A 26731-nucleotide genomic window follows, 5' to 3' on the forward strand; every position below is an offset into this window, starting at 1 on the left:
GTCTATGTACATCATTTCTTTCCATTCAGCCTCCTAATAAGGCTGATAGATAAGTGGTAGCCAGTAATCACATCCATTTATAAATGAGGAAACTGAGACTCAGTGTAAAGTTTGTTCCCTGTGGGGATTTAGCAGGCAGCAAAGGCAGGTCTCCAGCTCGAAAAGCCCCTTATGCTGGATTTCCCAGGCCTGCAACCTGGCCAGGTGATGGACCCCATGCTCAGAAGGGCTCCTAGCTTGGTTCCACCATCACCATCTTGAAATTCTCAGTAATTTTGAACTGTGTTTGTTCAGTGTTGCTGAACCAGTGTCCGACCCACAAGCCAAAATGCTAAGATGCAAAGATGTGCAGCAAAGAAAGGGTTTACTCACATGGCAGCCAGGTGAGGAGATGAGAGACCGACTCTCAGGCGACCCTTCCTGGAGGCAAGGGGTTTGGGCGTTTTCATGGGATAAAAAAAAAGGGCAGTCTTAGGCGAGGGGAAAGCTGGTTGGAAAAAGGTGCAGTAACTGTCACCTACACAGTGTAACCAAGCCCCAGGCCGCTGCATGTTAACAAGCGGAGGTGGGCTTTTCAGCTTCCTGACATCACAAGGTCACCGGGCAGACACTCACACATGGCCAGTTGGAGGGGTGGTTGTCCCATCCAGTCTTAACCGACTTAGCTTGAACTAGACACAGCTGACTCCAAGTTCTTGGAACATATGCAAATATCTTGTTGTTTAGGTGCCCCTTGGAGGACACACAATGATTTAAATGACCTTGATGTGTGAAGGCAGGTTACAGGTGTAATGGATTTAACTAATGCGTACCCATGGTTTCACAAGGAGTCCTGCATGGGTGTTCTGCACTGGATCCTGCAAGCCTTGTAGCCCATCTCACACACAACTCCATGGACTCTCCTTCTAGACCTCCACACAGATCCCAGGAGCACTGGGACTCTCTGTCTCCCAGCTCCTGGCACTCCTTGACCCTTCTCCTCCTCTCTGGGTCTGCAGCAGCTATGAGGGCTCGAGCCCAGGAGGAGTGCTTCCCATGAACACTGGCAGCTCCTCCCGTGCTGCCGAACAGCCTGAAGGGTAAATCAGTACCCAATTCTATCAGTTCATCAAAGTCGAAACTCTCTAAAGTTTGTTTAATTAAAACAAGAAGTTCTTGGGCTTTCTCAGGTTAGATGTGCTCAAACCCCAGAATACTAGATTTCTCCTGGCTCTCTGGCTGAGTCTCTTAGTCCCATTCCCTGATGGTCTCCAATGCTTGACTCAAAAGAAAGAAGGAAGGGAGAAGAGCCTGGCACTCCCACCCCCCCAGATGTCTTGTAAGTCTTGGAGGCTTAAAAACATTGTAATTGATAGAGAAGATCAAGCAAACATGGTCACTTCTGGCTTTTAATTCTCAAGAATCGTGAGTAGCAGGGCAAAATAAAATGCTACTCAAGGATCATGAGTAGCAAGGCAAAATAAAATGCGAAGGTCCACTGTTGGCTACGACTGTCTTCTCCCTGGGATCCTGCTCAATACCTCTGTGCCTGTGGGGCCAGAAGACAAAGGTGTGCATCGCTACGAAGCCGACAAGGGTGGCACCAGGGGAAGGAGCCATCGTTCCCCCAAAAATATCTCTTCCCAACCACCTTGAATGTTTTATCTTCCTCAGACAGTCCCCCAGATCTGCTCCTTCCATACAATTCAAGCAGCCCCCTTGCTCATCTTGCTCCATAACTGACTTTAGATGAATCTGCTTCTGGAACTGGAACTGTTTTCCGTCCTCTCCCAGGGCCCACAGAAAGCTGATGTGAAACAATGTGTATCACACCAGCCAGAAAAACCCACAAATCAGAGCAAACTTTGAGATTTTTTTATTTTGCATTTGACAGTATTTTCTGAGTGTTAGCACAATGAATGCGTTTCCGAGATACCATCCTGCCACAGAGCCAAACGGTGCTTAGGCGTTTAACAAAAATATAATTCAAGCCCTAAGGAACACAAGCTGGGATTCAGAACAGAATTTAACATCTCTATGTACAGAGATTCTGCTGCGAACACATCCACCGAAAGGAGTTGATGTAGAGACCAGTTTCACAATAAATAATCGCTTCTCGAAACTGTATACCATCTCGCTGGCACATCAGTCCTTTCCATTTCCGTATGATGGATATTCACATTCGTACCTTATACTACTCATTGAGAATTTAGCATTTGGCCAAGGCTAACACCCCAGCATCCACCATTGCATTAGCACCTTGGCAGGGGAAGGGAGAGGGGATGGGCGGCCTCTCCCCATCCCTGCGGTTGAAAAACACCGTCTTCTTCAGCTGCTCAGTAATCTCAGCGTAGCCACTAGAGCGCAGCTGAAAGAGATTGCGAACTGTCAGGCGTTACAATTCCCAGTTATTGCCAATTATATAGATAAATAGAAATTTACATAATTTACAAAGCGCTTGTGTCTGTGGCTTATTTTGAAGCCATTCCCCAAAGATCCACATTTCTTCCTGAAAACAAATATCACTCTAAATAGCCTTGTGCTGGGGCTGCCTTCACAGCGGCTTCAGGGAACCAGGTCTATGGTTCATCAGTGTGCCTGTTGGCAAAGGGCACAGAAGTCCCTCTGCTGCACGGCCTGGGGTTCAACACCTGAGGGTGTTCATTTCCTCCTTTTCTTATCACAAACATCAAGAATCCTTTCTTTCTTCCTTTCCTTTTCTTTTTTAGATGTATTCTTGTAGTGGGTACCAAACACAGCTGAAAATGTCTGTCTAAATCCCATAAGCTTCAAACTCATCAACTCCTGTAGAGCTGTGATCTGCTAGCTCACCCCTGGTGCCTGCCCCCTGTGATGGGTCGGACGTCGACATGCTCCGACGGAGCCTGCATCTGTTCCCAGATGGACATGGGTTTACATTTGCAAAGAGTTAGCTTGGGGTCCACTCACTCCCAGAGAGAAGTGGCTTTGCGACATGCCATACCTCTCCAAAAACAATTTCCTGAGTGAAACCGGAGCCTTGGGCTGCGGGCCCTGAGGCACAGCTGGGATCGTTTTACCCATTAGGGAAGCTGGGGTCTTTGGATGGGGCATTCTTGGGAAAGGGCTGTATTGTTAAGTGAGGACCCTTTGAGTGGGTTTTCTCCCCCAGGCAAAACTCATTTCTTTTCCTCAAAGAAGTGGAAATGTGAACCAAGGAGGAGCCATAACTGAGGTCTTCCTGCTGCAGGCCCTTCTCCCCAGGGAGCTCCCGAAAGGGCCAGTGGAGGGGCAGGCAGACCACGGGGCGGGGACGTCCACTTTGTTGGAGGTCTAAAGCCTACTTGCTTTGTCTGGCCTTGACTTCAGCCTACCTCAGAAAAGGCGGAAGGGATATGCAAAAGAGAAGAAAGAAGCCTATAACAAAAGCCAAGCTCTCCACTACCTGAAAGGGAGCCACCCCATCCTTCTTCAGCCTATTCCTTGTTTTGAACAAGCTCCTTGGCAGAGCTTCTTGGCAATTTCAGAGCCTGCCATTCGCCTGAAGGTGTACACCCAGTCATCGCTGCCAACAGAGCCTTGGGAGCTCTCTCTCTATTGCAGCCTGGTCCCATCTTTGAGGATCACAAACTCAGGACCGTGGCAAGTCCCACTCTGAAAATGTCAAACTAGGGATGACTAACTCCAGTCTTGCAAGAAAGTCAGGACCATGCTTATAAGGAAAGACTTTTTCTTTCCAAGTAAAGCTTCTTACAGGAGCTTGACAAGCAACGTTGTAAAGCCTAGAAGCAGATCCTTTCCGGGCCCGGGTGGGACATCTGTGCCAATGTCCTCACCTCCTGAACATCAAGCCAGGACAATGACAACAGCACTGGCCTCCCCTGCCTTCCCAGAACGTGCCCAGCACAGCACGTTCCTACTGCAGGGCCTATGCGCTTACCCTCCCGTCTGACAGCCTCCCTTCCTCATCACTCTGGCTCACCCTGCCCCATTTCCTCTAGGTCTTTATGCCACTGTCACCTGGCCAGTGAGACCACCCCACCTGCAACCACCCCCAGTCCTCCCTACCCCCAGCCTGCTCCTGCTCTCCTTCACATGCCCTGCTCTGTGTTTTATGTACTGGTTTGCTATCTGCTCCTCCCACTATTTAAGTGCCAGGAAGGCTGAACTTTTGCCGTATTCTCAGTAGTGTCCCCAGCATTTAGGATGGTGCCCTGTACCTCACAGGTGCTCAATGAGTCCTTGCTGAATTGAGTAAATGACATAATAGTTGGATGGTTTAATCACACTACTCCCTCACTGAGACTGGTTTGGGTTTGGGGTGAGGAAAAAGAGGCAAAGTGGGGACTGGTGGGGGCCTAACTCATCCTCTCTAGGGTCTGCCTCTGCCACTTCTCTGCGTTTTTATTGTGGATGCTGACAGAGTCCTCTCCAGATGACTCGAAGCAATCTGCTACCAATTTGGAATGTCTTGTATATATCCAGAACAGTTTAACCCTCCCTTGATCAAACCATGTAGGAACCCAAACCCCCTCCAGGCCACTGCTACGAACATAAATTACCATCCCATTGCAGATATGTAGACAACTCATTAATAATAATTTCTGATTGATAGAATGACAAATAAACCCAGTTGGGCTGCTGGAAGCCCTTGGGATCATACAAAAACCACAAACAGGTTAAAAAATTTTATAAAATGAACTGGAGGACTTGGAGGACCTGGTGCCCAGCTGCTGTAATTCATCTCTGTCCAGAATCAGCTGCTGAAAAGAAGAAATGATTCTTTTTCTAAAGATCACATTTTGCTATGGGAGCAGAAGCATAATGTGGGCCCCAGCAGATGAGCCTGCAGGGACTCCAAGAAGCAGTGGTTGGTGAGCTTGATCCAGACCTGGTGAAATCCAGGGCTGGACATCACTGCTCAAAAGCTACAGAGAATGCAGAGGTCAGCTCCTAAGACAGAGCAGGCTGTCCATAGCTTTTGGCTGCTCTGATCCCAGGGGACAAAGCAACCCCCCCACATGCAGTGGGGTTCCCGCTAGCCGCCTGCACAGACCAAATGTACCCCACATGTCCTCCATGCCACCCAAGGGGCAGCAACTCAGAAAGCAACTTCACCTCCTCGGACGCACGCCCCCCAGGGCACCACCAGTCTGCTTTCCCACTTCTTTGTCAGATGTTTCTGCCGACCTTGAATTCCTGTGGGGAGAGAGCCAGTTCAAATGAGTCAACCTACTTTCCATGTGGCTGGTTTTCCAGCATCCAGTAAGGCTTGTCTTTCCACCAGTATAAGCATGGTCCCGCAGGACTGCCTCTCGGGTAGTTTCCGAAGGCTGAGCACACGGGGGTGGAGTCCCACTAAAATCCAGCCTCCACCCACACTCCTCAGTTATCCACTGGACATTAAGGAGCCAAGAAGAAAAATGTGGTTGTGCTGGGGGTTCCAGACAGCAAGCCCTGGGTGCCTGGTTGGGGTGGCACCTGCTGCATAAAGAGCCCCCCTGCTGGTGCTTACTTGCCCAGGAAGCACCTGGAGGTGCCATCCCACCAGCGACGGCTCTCAGAAGAGGCTCGGCAGGGTAGCTCTGCCTGGCGGGGTCTTGGCCCAAATTAATGAAAAACAGGAGCGAGGAGCATTAATAGGAATGGCTATTAGGTAAAACCCAACTTAAATGGCCATGACAGGGCAGACCTAGGGCCTGCTGATTTATCTGAGTCCACACTGACCCACAAGCTCCTCCAGTTGCTTGTAGGAGACTACAGGGTCTCCAACTCAGGGACAGGGGAGGCAGCCACAAAGTAAGACGATGAGGAACACAGGTGAATGGACGTTGCACATCTCACCCGTGGCCTTCACTCGGTACCAGCCTATCTGGCCGCGAGGGCATGTGGGCTGGTGAGACCAGATGCTCCCATTTGTTACTTTCGAAGAAGCTAAAAATGTGCATTTGTAGGGGTGGTAGTGGTATTCTTTAACTTTTAAGAGTTAGCAACTTATTCAGATTTTGGCAAATTGCTATGCAATCCAGAAGAAATACCTCTGGAGACCAGACAAGGCCGCGGCTCTGCTGTGAAAGGCAGCAAGGGGATGGGATACCATGCCCACGGCCCTCCAGGAGCCGGGGCTCCACATCCCCTCTGCACGGTCCCCACCCTCACCGCACGTCAGATGGTATCCCCCAGGACAAGCCAAGCCCTCCTGTACCCACACTGCCTAGGGCAAGGATCTCTGGAAGTGCGGAAAGCCGGGGAAGGGGTCATACCCGCGGGCAGCCAGGGACCAGGTGCAGAACTGCAAGCAGGCGTCGTCATCGCTCTCCGTGCAGGCGCAGCGCAGCGTCCCCTTCACCGGCTGTGGGCTCTGTGGGAACTGCCCAGCCGACCTCCTGCCCCTGCTTCCGCTGCCTCTGTAGCTGGACAGTCCATAGGGCGCAGTCCGTCTGCAAAGGAAAGAGCAACGTCAGGGCCACTCCTGGGCCTCCTCGCTCTTGGGCGCTGGCAGGTGTGGAGCTGGCGAAGGGGTGGGAGATGGTGGGCACAGGATGGGTGAGGCATGCGCTGCAGCCACGTCCCAGGATCTGGGATCCACACCCTCCCCAGGCTTTGAGCCTTGGAAAGCTTCTGGAGTGAACCCTTCACCCCTACTACCCTGACTCCCTGTCTCCTGCTCTCCCCTAAGCCCCAGGCAGTGCGCTGGAGCCTCAGGGTTGGAAAGATGGGAAGTCCCGGTAGAGGATGGAGGATGGCCTGTCTGCACCCTCCCAGCAGCCAGCCCTCTCTGGGCAGGAGCCAGCAATGCCAGGTGTGTGCGTGTGTGCATTTTCAGTCTTTTCAAGACCTAACCTCAGCAAGCAGGCCTCCCATCCCGGATCCTTGCAGGGCAGTTCTGGTTTCCCCTTCCTGCATCCAAACCCCTGACATGGATATTCCTGCTGGCCCAAATGCTGATCCCAGTCTTCATCCTTCAGCCAGCAGCACCTGAGCCTGGTCATCCATACCAGTACGATGCCTTCCTACCCCGCAGCCCAAAGCCTGGTTTGTCCCTGCCCCGCCAGGCACTGAATTTCTTCTGTGCATACACCAAATGTGTAGTCTGTGCTAACTGGAATACAAATTCAATTCTGGCCGCTGAAACACACTGTGGCCTTGGAACAAGGCTTCCTTAAAGACGCAGACATGGACGCCTCTGTGCCCTGAGAGATACATAGCCAAAGACAGAAGTGGCTTTGGGGAAAGTCTTCTTATGAAGAAATAAATGCCTGAAACTATTTACCCATTTCATTTATGGTTGGAGCTGGCATGAGGGTGGTGGTGTCACTTGAAACAATAAATGTTTAATCTGTTTCTTATGCTCATGTCCATCCAAACCAGTGCTCTCCGGGGATGGGAGGACACTACCAAGCAATTCAGTGGGAAAAAGTTAAAAGCGGCTGCTTAATTCATTAGCACTACTGAATAGGATTTGGGGCAGATTAATAATAGCTAGAGGAAACACATGTGGCCAAAAGTTACTTTTCCAATAAATTCTGGCTTTCCTTCCAGTCCCCAGGATTAACCACCTTGGTTTCTGTGAACCCCATGAAGTATCACCAATCAGCCACCTCAAAGGGGGTTCTGACATCCTCTGCATGCTTTCAAAATAACATCAAATTGAATTTCCTTTAATTTAAAACACATGCCATGGTGCCTTTTGGGGGTGGTGAGGACAAAGTGGGGGGTGCCTCATCCTGACCTGATGCTTGGGAGAAACCTGCTCCCTGCTGGACTGGAGACTGGAGCTGAGAACATAACCACCCCCACCCTCTTTCTCTTCCCCTCTCCCCACTTGCTCCTACCCGAGTTAGTTATGAAATGGTTCCTGGATCCAGGCAGGCCCAGTACGGAGCAGTCTGTGCTCACAGGATGGAGAAAGCAAGCAGGGGCCCTTCCCGTTCTGAGCTGTGCACATGTTTTCAATCAGTCGTGTATGACTCTTTGCGACCCCATGGACTGGCCCACCAGGCTCCTCTGTCCATGGGATTCTCCAGGCAAGAATACTGTAGTGGGTTGCCATTTCCTTCTCCAGAGGATCTTCCCAACCCAGGGATTGAACCCTAGTCTCCTGTGTCTCCTGGATTGGCAGGCAGATTCTTTACCACTGAGCTGCCTGGGAAGGCCCTATTCTGAGCGGAACCTTTGCTAAAACCTCATCTTTTCTCAGGAATGGGAAATGGTAGGGGTAGGGTAGCAAGACAATACCGACATTGTGAGGAGGCAGGATTTGGCTAAAGGTATAGATTTCTAGTAATAGGGCCACATTAAATCTCTAGGTGTTGACATTAAACCCAGGCCCCCATTTCTTGGTGAAAATTACACACAAGGATTAACAACCACGGCTCCCATTTTTCCATCAACAGCAAGACCTGCAATTTTGAAGTTGCTGTCAGCTGATGAGGCATTTGTGTGCTCAGAGCCAGTCAACTTCACAAACGAAGTGTTTTAAGTGAGGAAACAGGGCGACCCAGTATTCATTAACAGAACTGCTAAGCACGTTCCCAGCAGCCTAGTGGGAGGAGCTAGTATGCAAATGAGCCCTTGAAACTTTCCAGGAATGTTCATGGAGGGAGAAAACCCTGCTCCAAGCCTGGGTGTTCTAGGTGTGCACTCTGCTGGCTGACCTAGAAGCCGGTAGCAGGTGATGCAAGCTGAGAACCAAAGGACTTGGGAGATAGTCCTGCCCACCGAAGGCCCACCCTCCGCTCTGCACCGCACAATAGCAATTCCAGCTCCAACGAAGGCGCACTTCGAATAGGTTGAAAATTTAAAGGTTTTTAAAATCTGATAAGTGCTTAAATAAGAGTTTGGCTTCAGAATACCTTGGAAATCAGAACTTGATTTTAGGATTCTGGGGCTCCCTGGAGTCCTGTGTTGCAACATGGCAGCACTGGGAGATTCGGCACTTCAGCTTCCCATCCTGCTGGATCCCAAGTGCACCCCAAGCTCCACCCACCCCCACCCCCATCCTGCAAGCAGCTGCGCCTTGGCTGCCCTGTAGGCCTTGGGAGATGTGCCCTAAGCCCTGTTCTGTCCATGGACGTCAGACCCTGAAGTGGGCTCGGAGACACCTGAGGAGGGGGGATTCCAGGGTTATAAATACTCGGTACATGGTCTAGAAGAAGGGGCATATGGCTTTCAGTCCCATAGACTCCTTGCAGTGGGTAGGAGATAGGGCCAGAGGAGGGTCAGAGACGCCCTCTACCCCACAGAACCAAGGCAGGGGTCTTTCTTGTCCAGCTCTGAGAGTGGACACCAGCTCCAAGAGAGTAGCAGACAGGGCTCCGTCTTTTGCACCTGCTGTGGACCCAGCACAAAGCTGAGAAAATGAAGACTATTAATTAAGTAACTGGTTGTTGAGCGTGAGATAAACTAGACCAGTAAGACTGGATTCTCTCCAACCTACAATGTTCAACAACCACAAAATTCCTTACAAGGAATTTCTAACATTTGCCAAGCATCCACTATATCTGGGAATACCTTATTTTACTGCACTTCACAGATAATATGAATTTTACAGATTGAGGTTTTGTGGCCACATGCATTAGATGATGATTGGAATTTTTAGCAATAAAGTAGTTTTAAGGGATGTACATTTTTTAGATATGCTATTGCATACCTAATAGATGGCAGTATGGAATAAACAAAAGTTTCATAAGTGTTAAGAAACCAAAAAATTCGTGTGACTTGCTTTTTCACTTTGTTGAGGTAGCCTGGAACCACATGTGCAGTATTTCCAAGGTCTGCCTGTATCTCCCTGGGATTATGCCAAGTGTGATGAGGATGCAGAAAGGCCTTAGGGCATTCACATACTACTGGTGTATTAAAACAGTACAGGATAAAGAAACCTCACCAGCCAATATGCACAGGTATGTACAAGGTACACAGAGCACAGAGAAAGGTTACCTGGATCCCGCTGTGTAGCACTTACATGATGATCACTCCACCCGCTCCAGTTTCCTGATTTACAAAAGTTGTTGGACTGAATGATACACTGCACTGCATGAAGAGTACTTAGCAAAGAGCTCCTAGCAGTGAATGAATGTGGCTACTGCTGTTGCTTTTTTAGTCTGGGAATTCAAGTGAGTTGTACCGGGCATAAAAAACCCTATCTACCAGCCCTGCATTTAAGATGTGTGACTAAGTAAGAAAGACAAGTAAGAAGGAACCAGAATGCCACCTGGCACAGCAGTGCCATTCTTTGTCAGGCTTCCTTTGGCTGGGCCATCTTTCTACATTGTCTGCCCAATAAGCACTCATGTTTTAGCTGTTGTCTTGGTACCTTTGTCATTTCTTGAATGATAAAGAAACGAATGTCTCTTGAACGGTGAATTGGAAGGAACTAATGAAAGAACTCTGAAAATGAAGTTAAATTGGCTAAGAACTTTGACCAGCACACCGTCTGACCTGTGGTTTAGCCTCCTGTTCTACAGTGGGGCTTAAAGAACACAGTTCTTTATAAAAGTAGGCAGCATTTCAACCTGCTCATGTTCCAGTTATAATACAGAGCTCCAAACAAAAGAGAAGCAGGTAAGATCAGTCCAAATGCTCTTAGACAAAAGAAAACACCCCAAAACAATCACATTGGCAATGTCTAGTGTTGTGTGTCTTTGATATTAAATTGTCCTCAGCGTATGCTCAGAACATTCATTATTTGATCAGTGATGGTGATGCCAAGATCATACTTATCACAGTGTTCCTTATTTCCCATTTTCTCCCAGCTGTCATATATAAACGTTAGTAAATACTAAACTTTCAAATCTCCTGTATTCATTCTCCATCTGCATCATCACCCAGCCAGACTCTAAATTCTCAGCAAAGTCGATCGAATTGTCCTAGAAAGCCCAGTTTTCATAACCCCACCTACCCATCCCAAACTGAATAGTACTCAACAAATATTTGCAGAGTGGTTTCCAATGTACGGGCCTGGACTAGACTTCTGATGATTCATGACGGGCCCATGGCCCTGTACACACACAGTTTAATCTAGTGCAGAGGTTAGAAAATTGGCATTCCTGTAGGCTTCATCCAATCACAAGAGGGTGGTGTTTTTGTTGTTTTTTTTTAACTTGAAAATTTCACACAAATATCCCAATTTCCATCTTCTCTCAGTTATACTCACTCCAGTCCCACACTCCAACATAGCAGCAGCTGTCTGCCGCTGAGTGGTACCATCAGAGCCTGGCTCAAACACTCTTGTTTGGTCCCAGTCCCTACTCCTGTGCTTTTCTTACCTGTCTGGCCTTCATGGGCATCTCAGGGTACAATCCCTGCTCTAGTGGCTTGTTCCATAAAGCAAAGCCAGACAGATCATGTGACATGGTGATAAAATTAGCACCAGCTACTATTTTTACAAACTGTTGTCATTTTCAACTTTAAAAAGCCCAGGTTCTGGTGGGTGTCTCCTCAACAAACAACATTTTCACTTCACACTCAGATGCCAAGATGATGCTGTCTCCTCCGCTTCACGTTTTCCTTCTGAAACGGAAGAGCAAGGTCAGGACCGTCTTTGGGACACATCGTACAGGAGGCACGACGCTGCTGACCGGTCCTGCAGCCGAAAGGAAGAGGAACAACTGTTTGCCAATGGCAGGCAGACGGCGGGGGCCCCCCAGCTGCCAGGCACCAGCGGTCATCAGATACTGCCCCTCACAGCTCCCCGGAGAATCAACTTCCAGACTCCAACAGGCTTTCTAACTAAGGCTCAATTTCAGATTTTATTAAATTTCTTCCTTAGAAGGTACCACTCAGTTGCTCTCTCAAGTTTTGAAACACCTTCTTGGGCAAGGAAGAAAACGTGGATCAGCTTCATTGACCGTCTTTGTAAAACTTAATCAGGAAAAAGTGTGAACTAGGAACTCTGTTAGAAGAATAAGACAGAATGAAGTAACTACAGAAAGTGACTGAATATTCAAAGACCTGTAAAAGCATCCATTAACTGCAAGAAACATCTAGTGGACTGCCCCTCCCCACTTCCACTTTGCACATAGTCATAGAGACAAGGAGGAAACAATAGCTCAGAGACAGAAACACCCGCCTTGAAAAACTTAAAAGCCCAGGATTCTCTAGAGCCTGAATTCAATGCTGGCTGTTTTCGTCTCCTGGAATCCAATCTCTTGTCTTTCCCCTGGGGAATGGTCCCTCTCTCCCTGTGTGAGGTCTTGATGAGACTGTCAATCACTGTATCTCGCCTTCCCACACCTCAAGACTCATCAGGTGACCCAAGCTGGCTCATGGCACCCTCTCCTTCCCAAGACACCTGAGCAAACCAATTCGAGGTCAGAAAATAGTTTGGATGGGAATTCCCTGGTGGTCCAGCAGTTGGAACTCTGAGCTTCCCCTGTAGTGGACACAGGTTCGATCCCTGGTCGGGGAACTAAGATCCCTCGTGCCACATAGTGAAACCAAGAATTAAAAAAAAAGAAAATAGTCTGGAGCTGCTACTAAGCATCCTGCATTGTCTGTCTGTGCCCTGGGACCCCCAGTCTTGTCCTGGTTTCTCTCTCTTTCTAAGCCTGGTCCTGCTTCTCCCTCCCTTCCAGGTGGTAGATCACACCATGTCCTTCCAATAAACTCCTGTGCTGTGTGAGCTACATTTAAGTTTCTGTTGCTTGCAACCAGTGACCTCAAGCTGACCCTGGAACTCACTCTCTCAAGATGGATGCAACCATGATCTCTTGGGTTTCATAGAAAGACCAGGAGTCTCTGCAGCTGCCAAGGACAAGTAGAGATTTTCTTCATGCAACAAAATACAAAAGAATGTGTTCCAATTCAGGACAAAACACAGCCAACAAAGCTAGCTGGAGTCCTTTCTTCCCAGGTGTGCCCACTGTGAAATGTTTGGTTTGGATCACACTGTCCTTTGGACAGGTGGGAGCAAGCATACGACCTCATGATGCTCAGAGATACTTGGCTAACCACCTCAGGAGGCTTGTCCTCCAGTGAATTTACTCCTTGTCCACTCATCAAATGCCTGTGAAAGTTGGCTTGGGACAGGCCTCATGCCAGACAACCACTGGGTGCCCTTCCAACCTCTAGGAAAGAAAATAACCAGGAAATACATCTCCTCAGTGACCTCATTGTACAAGCAGAAACACATGCTTTCTGGTTCTAAAGAACACGACATGATCTTCCTGCTCACAAACAACATAAAGGGAACTGGCAATCTGCAGCTTTGCTTCTGCAGAAAATTGCCGCATCTCTAAGTGGGAGGCCCCCAAGGCAGACTGTTCCTCCACCACCCACGAAAGGAGGAAGTCCTCCTGCAGCCTCAGGAATAGCCAATGACCAGACTATTTAGAAATATCAAAAGAGTGAGCAACATGCTGTGGGTTGGTAGTTAACTTTTTTTTAAAGATATCCCCCCCATCCCCCACTCAAAGAAAGCAACCCACAACTCATGAGTTTATCCAGGACTTGGTTGTTGGGGAATTTTACCAGAATTACATGTATTTTCAAAGAGATCATTGACCCCCATCAGTCGGACCCAAGAAGAAGGGGTGTTTCCTCACCTGGGCTGCAGGTGTGGCTTCCTTCCTGTCCCCTGGGGTACGTAACAGCTGACCTCTGCCTGTCCACCTCAGCATCCAGGGCAGCCCAGGCAGTGCCTGGCTCAGAGCAGGTGCATAATAATACTGCTGCTGCTGCTAAGTCGCTTCAGTTGTATCTGACTCTGTGTGACCCCATAGACGGCAGCCCACCAGGCTCCCTTGTCCCTGGGATTCTCCAGGCAAGAACACTGGAGTGCGTTGCCATTTCCTTCTCCAATGCATGAAAGTAAAAAGTGAAAGTGGAGTCACTCAGTCATGTCCGACTCTTAACGACCCCATGGACTGCAGCGCACCAGGCTCCTCCGTCCATGGGATTTTCTAGGCAAGAGTACTGGAGTGGGTTGCATTGCCTTCTCCGATAATAATACTACAGCATCTCAATAGCAAGGGTCTGCTATGTGAAGAAAGGAGGGGAGGAAAGTGAAGTGAAAATTGCTCAGTTGTGTCCGACTCTTTGCGACTCCACAGACTAAACAGTCCATGGAATTCTCCAGGCCAGGATACTGGAGAGGGTAGCCTTTCTCTTCTCTAAGAGATCTTCCCAAACCAGAGACTGAACCCAGATCTCCCGCATTGCAGGCAGATTTTTTACCAGCTGAGCCACAAGGGAAGCCCAAGAATACTGGAGTGGATAGCCTATCCCTTCTCCAGGGGGTCTTCCCGACCCAGGAATTGAACAGGACTTCCCTGGTGGCTCAGAGGGTAAAGCGTCTGCCTGCAATGTGGGAGACCCAGGTTCGACCCCTGGGTTGGGAAGATCCCCTGGAGAAGGAAATGGCAACCCACTCCAGTACTCTTGCCTGGAAAATCCCATGGGTGGAGGGAATCTGGTAGGCTACAGTCCATGGGGTCGCAAAGAGTCAGAGACGATTGAGCATCTTCACTTTCACTTTCTCCTGCATTGCAGGTGGAAGGTATCAGGGAAGCTATCAGGGAAGGAGAGAGGGAAGGAGGTCTTAATTGGCCATTACTTCTCATTCCAAACCCAATCTCCCAAACGTTTAGAATTCTTAGCTGATGTATTGGATTTCTACTATCATTGTCCTGGAGGAAATATGGTCTCTAGATCACTTAAAATGGAAATACCACATCTTGATAGTAACTTCTGCAGAGACATGAGGAAAAACCAGGCTGCCTGGAAGGATGAAGTCTCAGAGACAAAACCAGAGGCCTCCCTAGGCTGACAGACCTAGGATATTGGTCCAAATTGAAGACTAGCTCCCAGAGAGGCCCTGGCTGAGTGGTTTCTTTCTGGGGCTGAGAAATGAAAGGGCTGGATTTCTGAAGGCTCCGTCCAACTCCAAATTCCATGGAGAGATTCCCAAATGCCCTCACTGTTACACCTGAGCATCTCCGAATAGCACATGTGCTAGAGTAGGGCTTCTCTCCAGCAATGAAACCACAATGAAATGTGGGGTCCCTACCTACCCCTAAGTGGAGAGAGTCCCAGGATCTTACCCACTGTTTTCAGAAAGCTTCATCCAAAGAGTAGGACTCTTCCACATCCTACCGCCATATAACTGAGCTTAGAAATAATCCCAAAGCCAAAGATTGAATCGTGCCATCAGGTCCCTCAACACAGTAGCCTCCTCCCCTCACACAGGCACACGGGCTCTGAATGAAGTCTATTTAGAGGAAGCACAAGTGGTCAAAGCCACAGAGAGTAACAGAAACATCCTTCTGTGTGTGCTGTGTGTGGGGTGGGATTTCCAAGAGTGACAGCTCAAAAAATAATCAAGAAGTTAGGGCAACAAATGCCTGCAATATTCGCAACTGAAGCCATTTAGGGAATCCAACAGGTTAGCTGGTTTCCCCCCTGTCTGCTATAACCCAAATGCATCCATGTGAGTGAGGTTAGTTTCCCTCCCCAACCCCCAGTGACCCTAACACATTCCAGGTCAAATGTAGGCATGAGCAATCCACGTCTGTCTGGCACAGGCTCATTATAACTTTATGCAAAGCTGCAGACAGATGTGGCTCAAAATAGTTACCAGCAGTGGAAACAGAAGGAGTAAAATAAGGAGCAGGTATTTTTTTAAGGATGGGGGTATGTGTAGGGGGATTAAAAAAAAAAAGTCCAGACGCCGTCACACATCCCTTTAAACAACCCTCAGAAAGAAGAGCCTGGAGAAGGCAATGGCAACCCACTCCAGTACTCTTGCCTGGAAAATCCCATGGACAGAGGAGCCTGGTAGGCTGCAGTCCATGGGGTCGCTAAGAGTCAGGCACAACTGAGTGGCTTCACTTTCACTTTTCACTTTCATGCATTGGAGAAGGAAATGGCAACCCACTCCAGTGTTCTTGCCTTTAGAATCCTAGGGACGGGGGAGCCTGGTAGGCTGCCGTCTCTGGGGTCGCACAGAGTCGGACACGACTGAAGCGACTTAGCAGCAGCAGCAGCAGAAAGAAGAGAAGACACCCTCGATAAGTTTCATAAGATTTCATCTTTAGAATGGAAAAACCTTACTGAATGAAGACATACTTGCCATGGCAACAAAAATAAAGACACCCATTTTCTTCCTAATCTAATTTTTTGCATTGTTGTGGTCACTCTGATAACTTGATTGCTTACCTCGAGCTAAGAAAACTTAAGTCCCTCTAGAGATACAGGCTCTATCCCAAAACAAGAACCAAGCAGAGTCAGATCCTGTCTTTATTAGAAATGTTGGTATTTGGTTGATTATGAAACTTCTGCACTCATTATCATTTTTAAAAAACATTGCATTCCCTTTCATTTAACTTTATGGCATCCCCTTCAAGTTTGCTCCTGAAAGAGTATGTCACGAGCCTCACCCTATCTTGCCACCCTACAAGAAATCTGTGGAAATCAGATGTAGAAAAACCCAGAAAAGCTACAGACACCTCTGCTCTCTCACCGACCTGCTTCTGGCTTTTGGCAAAGCTGTTCACTGCTCCCCAAGTTGTGGGTCATTCATGCCATCACCAAGCAGCACAGGACCGCAACACCTTGGCCACATCTGAGAGCCTCTGAGCCTTTCTCATGGGCGCATGAATCTGTTTCTGTTTTTTAAATTACTGAGCCAGGCACAGGGCTCGCTGGCTGCCGCATTCTAGAGTTACTGTTTATTAAGGCCTCCTGCTCAGTTGGCCCTAAGAGGTCATAAAATAAGGGAAGACCTGTGCCTCCAGGACTCTGAACATCGCTAGGTTCTCCAAATGCTCTTGGCTCTCCCAAGACTCCAAACTGGGGCAGACGAGAAAGGGTGGGGATGCCCTGTTCTGCCGTCCGTTCCTGGGGGCTTGGTGGGGCAGCAGGACTCTAGAAGCCCCTGGAACCTTGTCTGGACCAGTAGCGTATCTACATTGTGGCCTTTGCCTAGATTTATTTTCCTTCTAAATAAAATTGGTTCCTGTCCTAAATAGAGGGAAATTGTGTGTGCTCACGTGTGTGTCCCGTTTTAAGGAATTCTGTTTCCACCGAAACATGGCTTAGACTGAGAGGGTTATTTCCTTCTGTTAAACAGTAAATCTACTTCTAATGTACTCCAAAGCTGAGCGATGCTTACAGGGGACTACCTGGAGGGAGGAAGTGGAGCACAGGCAGCCCCCATCAAACTTGCTGAGATGCTGTGGATCCAAGACGGGATTGCGATCTGGCGCTACAAAGCCTGTGAGTTCCAACCGGCTGTGGGGCCCCCCTAAGGAAAGCACTGTTTGCTTCCCAGCTTCCTTTGTTTTAAATTCTTGCAGGAACAAACCACACCAGAGATGTCACAGCCTTTCATCTGCCTTCAAATTTAAGGCCAAGTTCCTAGTTGCAACATCCTCTTCGTCTAGCAAAAATCCAAGTTCTCCCTTCAGGGGCACACAGGGTCATGACCTCCTCGATGCAAATCAACCTGCTTTCCAGCCTCAAGTCTCTTTCTTATCCAGTCGGGATCAGCAGCATTTCAATGAACCCATCTTTGCCCCCAGACATCTCACCTCCTCACATCTATTCTGGGGTAGAAAAGAAGACGTTAGGTCCAACTGAACCCAACCAGGAGGTCACCTTGCGTGAGCTGACCTTGCCAATAAACTCTGAAATTTAGCCCCACGGCTATCAAACTTTAAAAATGCATCTTGCCGTGAAATGTTCTGAGCTGCTGCTACCCAAACTCAAAACTGGAATGTAAACATGTATAGATTTCTAAGCAGGAGAGGGTTACGTGGGAGGTAAATGACTCAGAGAGTAAAAACATGATCAGTCAGAAAACTGAGTTCAAGATCATTTCTAGTCCGGCTGATACTGTCTTCTCTTTTTATTGTTTTGGCTGCACCCCACGATGTATAGGATCTTAGTTCCCTGACCAGGGATCAAATCTGCAACGCCTGAATTGAAAGCGGGAGTCTTAACCACTGGACCACCAGGCAAGTCCCAATACCATCTTTTTTTATGTGTTCTTATGTATTTACCATTTTTGGTAAACAGATTCTGTAGTTATTCCCTGGGATGCCTTCCTGGTGGCCCACACTCAGGTCTTGGGTACTGAGACCCAGGTGCTGTGTACAATGAGAAATGACTGCAAGGCATTGTGTTTGCTCTGTTGGGACTCAGCCTTACTAAGATTTCATCATTTAACAAAGGGGTTCCCAGCAGATCATTCAAATTATCCTGACATGCCCGGTGGCTCAGACTGTAAAGAATCCACCTGCAATGCAGGAGACCTGGGTTCAATCCCTGGGTTGGGAAGATCTCCTGAAGGAGGGCATGGCAACCTATTCGAATATTCTGGCCTGGAGAAAAGGAAGAGGAACCAGCGATCAAATTGCCAACATCTGCTGGATCATCGAAAAAGCAAGAGCGGTCCAGAAAAACATCTATTTCTGCTTTATCGACTATGCCAAAGCCTTTGACTGTGTGGATCACAATAAACTGTGGAAATTCTGAAAGTGATGGGAATACCAGACCACCTGACCTGCCTCTTGAGAAACCTGTATGCAGGTCAGCAAGCAACAGTTAGAACTGGATGTGGAACAACAGACTGGTCCCAAATAGGAAAAGGAGTTCGTCAAGGCTGTATATTGTCACCCTGTTTATTTAACTTATATGCAGAGTACATCATGAGAAATGCTAGGCTGGAAGAAGCACAAGCTGGAATCAAGATTGCTAGGAGAAATATCAATAACCTCAGATATGCAGATAACACCACCCTTATGGCAAAAAGTGAAAAAGAACTTAAGAGTCTCTTGATGAAAGTGTAAGAGGAGAGTGAAAAAGTTGGCTTAAAGCTCAACATTCAGAAAACTAAGATCATGGCATCCAGTCCCATCACTTCATGGCAAATAGATGGGGAAACAGTGGAAACAGTGGCTGACTTTATTTGGGGGGGCTCCAAAATCACTGCAGATGGTGATTGGTGATTGCAGCCATGAAATTAAAAGACGCTTACTCCTTGGAAGGAAAGTTATGACCAACCTGCTGCTAAGCTGCTAAGTCGCTTCAATCATGTCTGACTCTGTGCAACCCAATGGACAGCAGCCCACCAGGCTCACCCGTCCCTGGGATTCTCCAGGCAAGAATACTGGAGTGGGTTGCCATATCCTTCTCCAATGCATGAAAGTGAAAAGTCAAAGTGAAGTCGCTCAGTCGTATCCGACTCTTAGCGACCCCATGGACTGCAGCCTACCAGGCTCCTCTGTCCTTGGGATTTTCCAGGCGAGAGTACTGGAGTGGGGTGCCATTGCCTTCTCCGATGACCAACCTAAACAGCATATTAAAAAGCAGAGACATTACTTTGTCAACAAAGGTCCGTCTAGTCAAGGCTATTATTTTTCCAGTAGTCATGTATGTATGTGAGAGTTGGACTGTGAAGAAAGCTGAGCGCCGAAGAATTGATGCTTTTGAACTGTGGTGTTGGAGAAGACTCTTGAGAGTCCCTTGGACTGCAAGGAGATCCAACCAGTCCATCCTGAAGGAGATCAGTCCTGGTTGTTCATTGGAAGGACTGATGTTGAAGCTGAAACTCCAGTACTTTGGCCACCTCATGCGAAGAGCTGACTCATTTGAAAAGACCCTGATGCTGGGAAAGATTGAGGGCAGGAGGAGAAGGGGACAACAGAGGATGAGATGGCCGGATGGCATCACCGACTCAATGGATGTGAGTTTGGGTAAACTCCGGGATTTGGTGATGGACAGGGAGGCCTGGCATGCTGCAGTTCATGGGGTCGCAAAGAGTTGGACATGACTGAGAGACTGAACTGAACTGGAGAATCCCCATGGCAGAGGAGCCTGAAAGGCTACAACCTCAGACACGACTGAATGACTGAGCACAGCACAGCCAGACCCTACCACGCTGCCACATCACCCCAGCCCTCCCCCGCCCCACCCCCATTGTTACTGTACCCACCTGCTTATTTAGCAATGCCTTCAGAGAACACCATGCCCCTTTCCCCAAACATTCCAATTATTCACCAGGGAAGCAAACAACAAAGGAGGGGCAGAAAAGGGCAGGACCAAATCTCATCAAGCTTGGACAACCTTTGGCCACCAGGGTGCTTATCAAGCTGCTTATCAGCAGGGCAGTCAGCCAGACACACCTTTTCCCAGGGTCTGTAAACCTGATGCAGAACAAATGCTAAGCGATCACCCACCAAGAGGCATGGTGTAGGGAGGAACTGGGGTACCCAGGTGCAAGCTCCTCAGTGTTACTGCAGGAAGCTGGGTAAGACCATGGTTTAAGGGTCCAAGGAAGCTGACTTCGGCAGGACTTGAGCTTCTTCGTCCCAGGCTCCTCCAATCACAGACTGTGTGGAGTGGCAGGGAAGGTTATGCAGCCCCCAGGGTTGTACACTTATCCACATGGTCCTGCGATCTTGAGATACGGAGCCCACTAGAGTTCAGAGACTGTGCTGAGCACACTCCGCACACTCTCTCGTGTCATCCTCACATGTCGTTACTCACAGGAGTCATGGCCAACATCAGTGTGGACCATTGCCTGCAAGATCATGATCATGCTCAAAAGACTATCCCTCTGCCTCAAAAGCTGTATCTCCAGCAACAGTACTCCCAGTCCTGACTTGCGGGTCACATGATTGTTACTGGGATCCCTGTGATCACACAGTGGGTGGACAGCCATTCCCACATCAGCGGGAGGCTGGAGAACCAGATCCATCCATTCCACTGGGATGTTCTCAAACTTAAAATGTCCCCTCCCTAGAAACATGTGGCATACCTCTCTTGAACAACAGGAGGGGCAAAGATGACTCTGTCGAATTGTTGCCTTTCTGTGGGAGAATATATTGAATAATTATGATTATTTTTACACCTCTTCTTTGGGGAAAAATATCGTTCCTGCTGGCTGAGTCAGTGTGGCCAGGCTGGTCACCTTGTTAGGTCACCATCCTAGAGTCACACTGATGTCTGCACCTTACCTGGGGGCACGGGGAGAGGGTGTACCATCCCCAGGCCATGCAGCAAATCACAAACAGGACACCGGGCAGAGCTCCTGGGGCTGGAGTCTTCTCACGAGTCTACAGAGCCCAGATTTCCACCACAGCCGTGATTCCAAGCATCCTGCACTGCTCTTTCCAGAAATACATTCCTGCTTGTCAGACCATGTGGCTCAGATTTTTGTTTGGAAACACTGTCACGGTCACAGCATCACAGTGCCTCTGTCATTGCATCCTTGGAGGGATTAACAGATGGCAGGTCCACTCAGTTCTCAGGAACGAAGTGGGAGAGACTGAGCGGGGCTCCTTGCTGGGGGCCCTGTGGCTTCATTGGCTGTCAGAGCTAGTGGTCTCACTCTGCAGCCAGGTGGATCAATGGTAGCAGGTGCAGAGGGGCTGCCCTGCTGTGGAGTATGGTTAGCACTGAGAACTCTGTGATGGTTAATTGTATGTGTCAACTTGACTGGGCCACAGTACCCAGATCTGTGACCAAAAACCAGTCTAGATGTTGCCAGGAAGGTATATTTCAGATGCAATTAACATTTAAATCAGTAGATGTTGAGTAAAGCAGATTACCCTTCATAATGTGGGTGGGCCTCATCTAATCAGGTGAAGGCTCTGACAGAGAGAAGTGAGATGCCCTGAGTAGGAAGGGAATTCAGCCTTCAGGATGCCTCAGACTGCAGACTGAAACATCAGTTCCTCTGTGTGTGTGTGTAGTGTGTTTATATACACATAGAGATCTATATATACACATCCTATTAGTTCCGTCTTTCTGGAAACCCCAACAGAGACAATCCCTCACCATGTCACAGGACACTCCTGTTTTTGAAGTATTCTTGTGGAACAGCCCCGAGTGCATAGGGATGTAAGTATGTGGCCTGCTGCTGATGCTAAGTCACTTCAGTCGTGTCTGACTCTGTGCGACCCCATAGACGGCAGCCCACCAGGCTCCCCCGTCCCTAGATTCTCCAGGCAAGAACACTGGAGTGGGTTGCCATTTCCTCCTCCAATGCATGAAAGCGAAAACTGAAAGTGAAGTCACTCAGTTGTCTCTGACTCTTAGCGACCCATGGACTACAGCATACCAGGCTCCTCCATCCATGGGATTTTCTAGGCAAGAGTACTGGAGTGGGGTGCCATTGCCTTCTCCAGTATGTGGCCTTCTTGTCCCTATTTCTCTCCTTATGATCTTATTCTTGGCATATTTTCCATGACCATGAGATGAGATGAGTATTTCCTCTGAGGTGGGGTTTTGTTTTCGTTGGCAATGGTGGGTTTGCTGGGGGTAGGGGCAGGCGCGGTGGCTTCCTAACAGGGCCAAGGAAAGCCATGAACATCCCTCGCCTCGTGGGCGGGCAGCCGTCTCCGCACCTCCCCAGGTCTAAGACGGCAGCTGCCCGGGATGCAGTTGGCTCATTTCTCTTCGGGGCCTGAGATCTTCTGGAGGAAACAATGGAAGCTATGAGCAACAGCCCCAGAAAAATCCACATTCCTGCACATGTCTCTAGGGATGTGAGACCTCTGGGACAGGACACCTCATTTGTGGGAGAAAGTCCTGCAGATAGAACCTCAGTGACAGCAAAAACCAGCATTACTAAGCATCTACTATGTGCTGGGTGCAGATCAAGCTCAGATCTGGAAGAGCTAAGTGCTTAGAAGGATGTGGGGAAACCAGAGAACGTGGATCTCATGCCTGGAAAACACCTCTGGGAGCAGCTGCTCTCTAGAACCTTAACTTTCCACATGAGATGCAAGAACAACATCCCCCCTTAAGCAGCTTGCAGGTCCTTAAATGCAGCTGAAATGACCTTCTCCAAGAAGGCTTTGCAACTTCCCAAGCATCATTCTGAGATAAAGCAGGATTTACCTCTACCTCCGTGCAACTGGAAGGCAGTAGAAGGAAAGACACTAGAAGCTGAAAATCACCCAAAGTTCCAGACTCTCAATTTAGGCATGAAGACCCAGACTCCTGTGGTCTCCCAGCACAGCCAGTGGTGGGGACAGGATGCAAATCACACCTGGAGAAGTCCCAGGAGATGAAGAAGGTCTGCTGAAGAAGAGGGGTGACAGCTAAGAGAGAGGAGCCCTCGACATAGGGTTCTGATGGTAGGTTGGGGAGGGAGTGGGAAGCAGACTCAGTCCTCAGTGTGCGTCACCCTGCCCTTTAGTTCACTCCAGTCATTTTCAGATGCTTCCATTTCTCTGAAAGCCCAAGTTCCCTAAAGCCCACTCTCTCACTTTGCAATCTTGTCCAAGATGTTTTAAAGTTTGCCAGTGAAGTTGCCCATACAGCAACAGACAATTTTCAGAAGGAAGGAAAGAGCAAAGGAGGGAGGACAGGAAAGAAAGGAAGGCAGAGAAAGACCATCTGGGAACATCTTCCGTGTAAAGGTTATGTTGCTTGTCTGACTTTACAATGCTCAAGTCTGGCTATTGTCACTTCTTGTTTCCCAGGGTAGCTCATGAAACTCCCAAACACCATATTTAATCCTTCCCTCTAGTGTTTAAAATGAATCAGGGTCTGGGAAGAAGGGAAGAGGTAAATCAAGTTGTGAGGGGAACATTAGTAAGTTGGATATCCTGGGAAAAGCCAAAGACCCATGGCTTCATCTCCGGTCACACATGACAGCTCAGAAGGGGAAGACAGGATTCCTACCAGGTCATGGGGATGGGATGAGTGCTTCCATGCAGCGAGTGCTCAGAGCTTGGCAACAGGCAGAGAACTAAGGTGGTCTCCCAATATCCTCTCCTTTCTCCCCTCCTATCCTCTGCAAAGTCCCTTTCCCCTAACTGGCTTTGCTTTCTTCTTTCTCCTTCTAGAACCACAGCCGGGGATTCCTGCCAAGGTTGCCCTGGGTTCTGCGAAGCTAATTTAGTCAGAGGACGATGCCAAGAGGATAAGAATCAGAGAGGATAAATGTCAGGGTGATGGAGACCGCAGGAGAAGGTGATGCTGACAGCTGTCTGGGAATAGAAGGCTGTCAGTGGCAGCCTGTCCAGGAGTCCCTCCCCAGCACACCTCTCTTTAAGATCTGGCCTGGTCATCCCTCCCTCTGTGTGCCGACCAGACATAACCCAGCAAGCAAGTTCTGGCATTGGGGTCAGCTCTCTATTGGATGGCCTGGGATAAAATGAAAATGTAGAGCCCTTGCTTCAAAGAATATTAAGCATTTCATTGTGTTGTACACCTGAAACTAACACAATACTGTACATCAACTATACTTGAATGTAAAAAGTATTAAGCATTTCAAGACATCAACAATACACTTTAGACTGTGAGGGTCCTTCTGAGCCCGGACCTTGTACACGTGTCCAGGCTCCTGAGTGGAGCCAGTCCTGCCTGCCATGCAGGACAGCAAGGTGACTTTCTAGACCAGATGTACTCAGAGGACTCACGACCTGGTTTTGAAAGATATCCGACCCCCTAGGTTCAGTCTCCTTTGCACTTCATCCTTGGGGTATCGGTAAAACAAGGTAGGTATGTGCGGCCCATCAAGCTGTCACCCAGGGTGCTCAGAGGTCACATGGCTCGGGGACAAAGGAACCCCTGGATCAAGGGGACCCAAACACTGAAGCAAAGTTGCCTGTCCAGGCCCAGGGCTCTGGAAAGGCTAAGCAGGATGCCCAAGGTATCCCAAGAATACCCAGAGACACCTAGAGACGTCTGGTCCAAGTCCTGGATTTTAGAGACCAGGAAAGCAAATTCCAAAGGCTGGTGACCAGATTGAGGTCAAGCCCTCTTCACAGTTTGCAGGAGGATATTTCTTTAGAAGGGGTTCCTGAGCTGAGTCATTACCCACAGCCTCAGGAGAGGGGCGACTTTACATTAAGGAGACTCCAGGAGGGACTCAGGTGGCACTGTCTCAGTTTTGCAGTAAGAGAGTTCTTACTGACTGGAGGAGAGAAGGGGAGCTGTCGGGTGCAGGGGTGACATGGGAAAGAGGAGGAACTGTGGGCTCACCACCCAGGAGGTAAGGAGCCTGAATTCCATGGAATGTCACCCTGTGGGGGAGGTTTCACTAGGCCCTGCCTAGCCCACCCCTGCACTCCCTAGAGAACAGGCTGCTTTCAAGGAATTTGAAACTCCTTGGAGCCTGGCAGGGTCAGCAGAGGGGCAGGACCCACATGGCCCGGGGGCAGGAGTAACTTTCGGGGCTTCCTCCCCCCAAAGGGATTTCTCAGGTGTCTAATCCCTCTGGCTGGCTCATTTCATTCACCCCTCGACCAGATCAGACACTCTGGGCTTGGGTTTCTCCCAGGCCAGGCCCTCAGAGGAGATGAGAGTCACACCCTTGACCTGCAGAGCTGACCTGAGTTGGCAGGAGGGCTGAAGGCTGTGCCAAGTGGGCTGTGGGCTGCCTGGGCTCAGAAGGAACTAGGTCCTCCTTCAGTGTGAAGAGAGGGTCCTAGCCAGGAGCACCCCTCCCCTCCCCCGGGCCAACTCCCCCCAGGGCTGACTCACTCAGGGGTGTTGATCCAGATGATGTCCAGATGGCAGTAGTAGACGCACTCTCTGTCCTTGTAGGTAAAACATGTGCAGCGCCGGGCTCGGTGGTGCACAGGGACCCCCTCGGCCCCCTGCTTCCCGAACTGACTTGGTCCCTGCTCCCGCCAAGGGCTTCTGGGGCTTGGACCCCGGGCTGCCATGGTGGCCACAGTCTCCTTGGTGTCCCCCTCCGATGTGGCTGCAGAGGGGGCCCGGGGCATGCTGCTCCTGCCAGCATCCCCAGACTGGGGGTGAGGCACCCATCCTGCAGGAGGCAGATGGAGGGGCTCCTGAGTTCCTAGGAATGCAGACCCTTACACCCACCATCCCGTAGAAACTGGGGAAGGGGACTATCAAACTTTCTGCCAAGTCTGCAAGCTAAGGGTACTTTTTTGTTAAGTCTCCTAGCTACTCCCAATGTTCGGAAAATTTTGCAAAGCTATGTGCAGCAGTTTCTGAAAAGCTTGCAAGTTGTGTGCACACTTTGTGACAATCTGGGGAGCTCTTCTCACTTACTGCACAGCGTGCAAGCCATCTGCACCCACTGAAAACGTGCAAGCATTGTGCAGGCTTTCTGAACACTTTGCAGTCATTTTGCACAGTTTCTGAATCGTTTGCAAACTTTTGGAAAAGTTCCCGACTTCATGAAAAATTGACCAACTCGGGCCCGGGCCCCAGGTCTCCTGCCTGCGTGTGGGCTGCAACCTCCCGGGCCCGCGGGGTGGTCCGTGCCCTCAGCTTCTGCCCTCTAGCCGGCCTCCAGGCCGCTCCCCCGGCGAGGCACCCTCCCCGCGCCCCCGATCCGGGGTCCTTTTGTGTGTGCGCTCGCGCCAGGAGACGCGCGCCTCCCGGCCCGCTTACCTGCGGCGGAGGTCACAGCGAGCCCGAAAAGGAAGCACAGCCCCAGCTCCATGAACCCCGATCGGGCGCGGGCGCACCGCGCCGGAGGACGGGCGCCTGTGGCCGCCAAAGGGCGCTCGGACCGGGCACAGTGGGCCTCACCCTCCAACTGCAGATGCTTCGAGGCCGGCCGCTGGCTCGCCGCGTCCCGGGCTGCGGCCAGGAGTCGGCTGCGACCGTCACAAACTTCAGAGCGCGCTGCCCATCCCGGCTCAGGGCTGCCGGCTGTGGGTTAGGGCTTTTCTGGCTCCCGCACCACCCCTTTCGCCTCCCCGCCCCCCGGAGGGGCTGGAGCTGCAGCGCGGGGGCCTTTGAACCCCGGGCGCACGGGGGTCGCCTCCCAGGCGCTGGGGAACCGGCTAGTCGCGCAGCGGCCCGCGGCGCACCCAGCACGGCGAGGGGTGGGGGC

The 26731-nt window shown here is 49.8% G+C and overlaps 1 protein-coding gene across 2 annotated transcripts; it reads right to left on the reverse strand.

The window, feature by feature from the left end:
* Positions 1–1839: 1839 nt before the first annotated feature.
* Positions 1840–26731, reverse strand: EDN3 (endothelin 3). Of its 2 annotated transcripts, none has more exons than XM_061437017.1 (5): positions 26284–26731; positions 25399–25687; positions 6222–6398; positions 5077–5157; positions 1840–4721 (listed from the first exon to the last, which is right to left on the reverse strand). In XM_061437017.1, exons 1-5 carry the CDS (start codon positions 26333–26335, stop codon positions 4715–4717), a joined length of 606 nt encoding a protein of 201 aa, XP_061293001.1. In that variant the 5' UTR covers positions 26336–26731; the 3' UTR covers positions 1840–4714. The 2 variants fall into 2 exon arrangements, with proteins under 2 accessions (XP_061293001.1, XP_061293000.1); XM_061437016.1 differs by having other exon boundaries at positions 1840–2347; positions 26284–26730.

Source organism: Bos javanicus, chromosome 13 (genome assembly GCF_032452875.1).
Source record: "Bos javanicus breed banteng chromosome 13, ARS-OSU_banteng_1.0, whole genome shotgun sequence".
Lineage (NCBI taxonomy): Eukaryota > Metazoa > Chordata > Mammalia > Artiodactyla > Bovidae > Bos > Bos javanicus.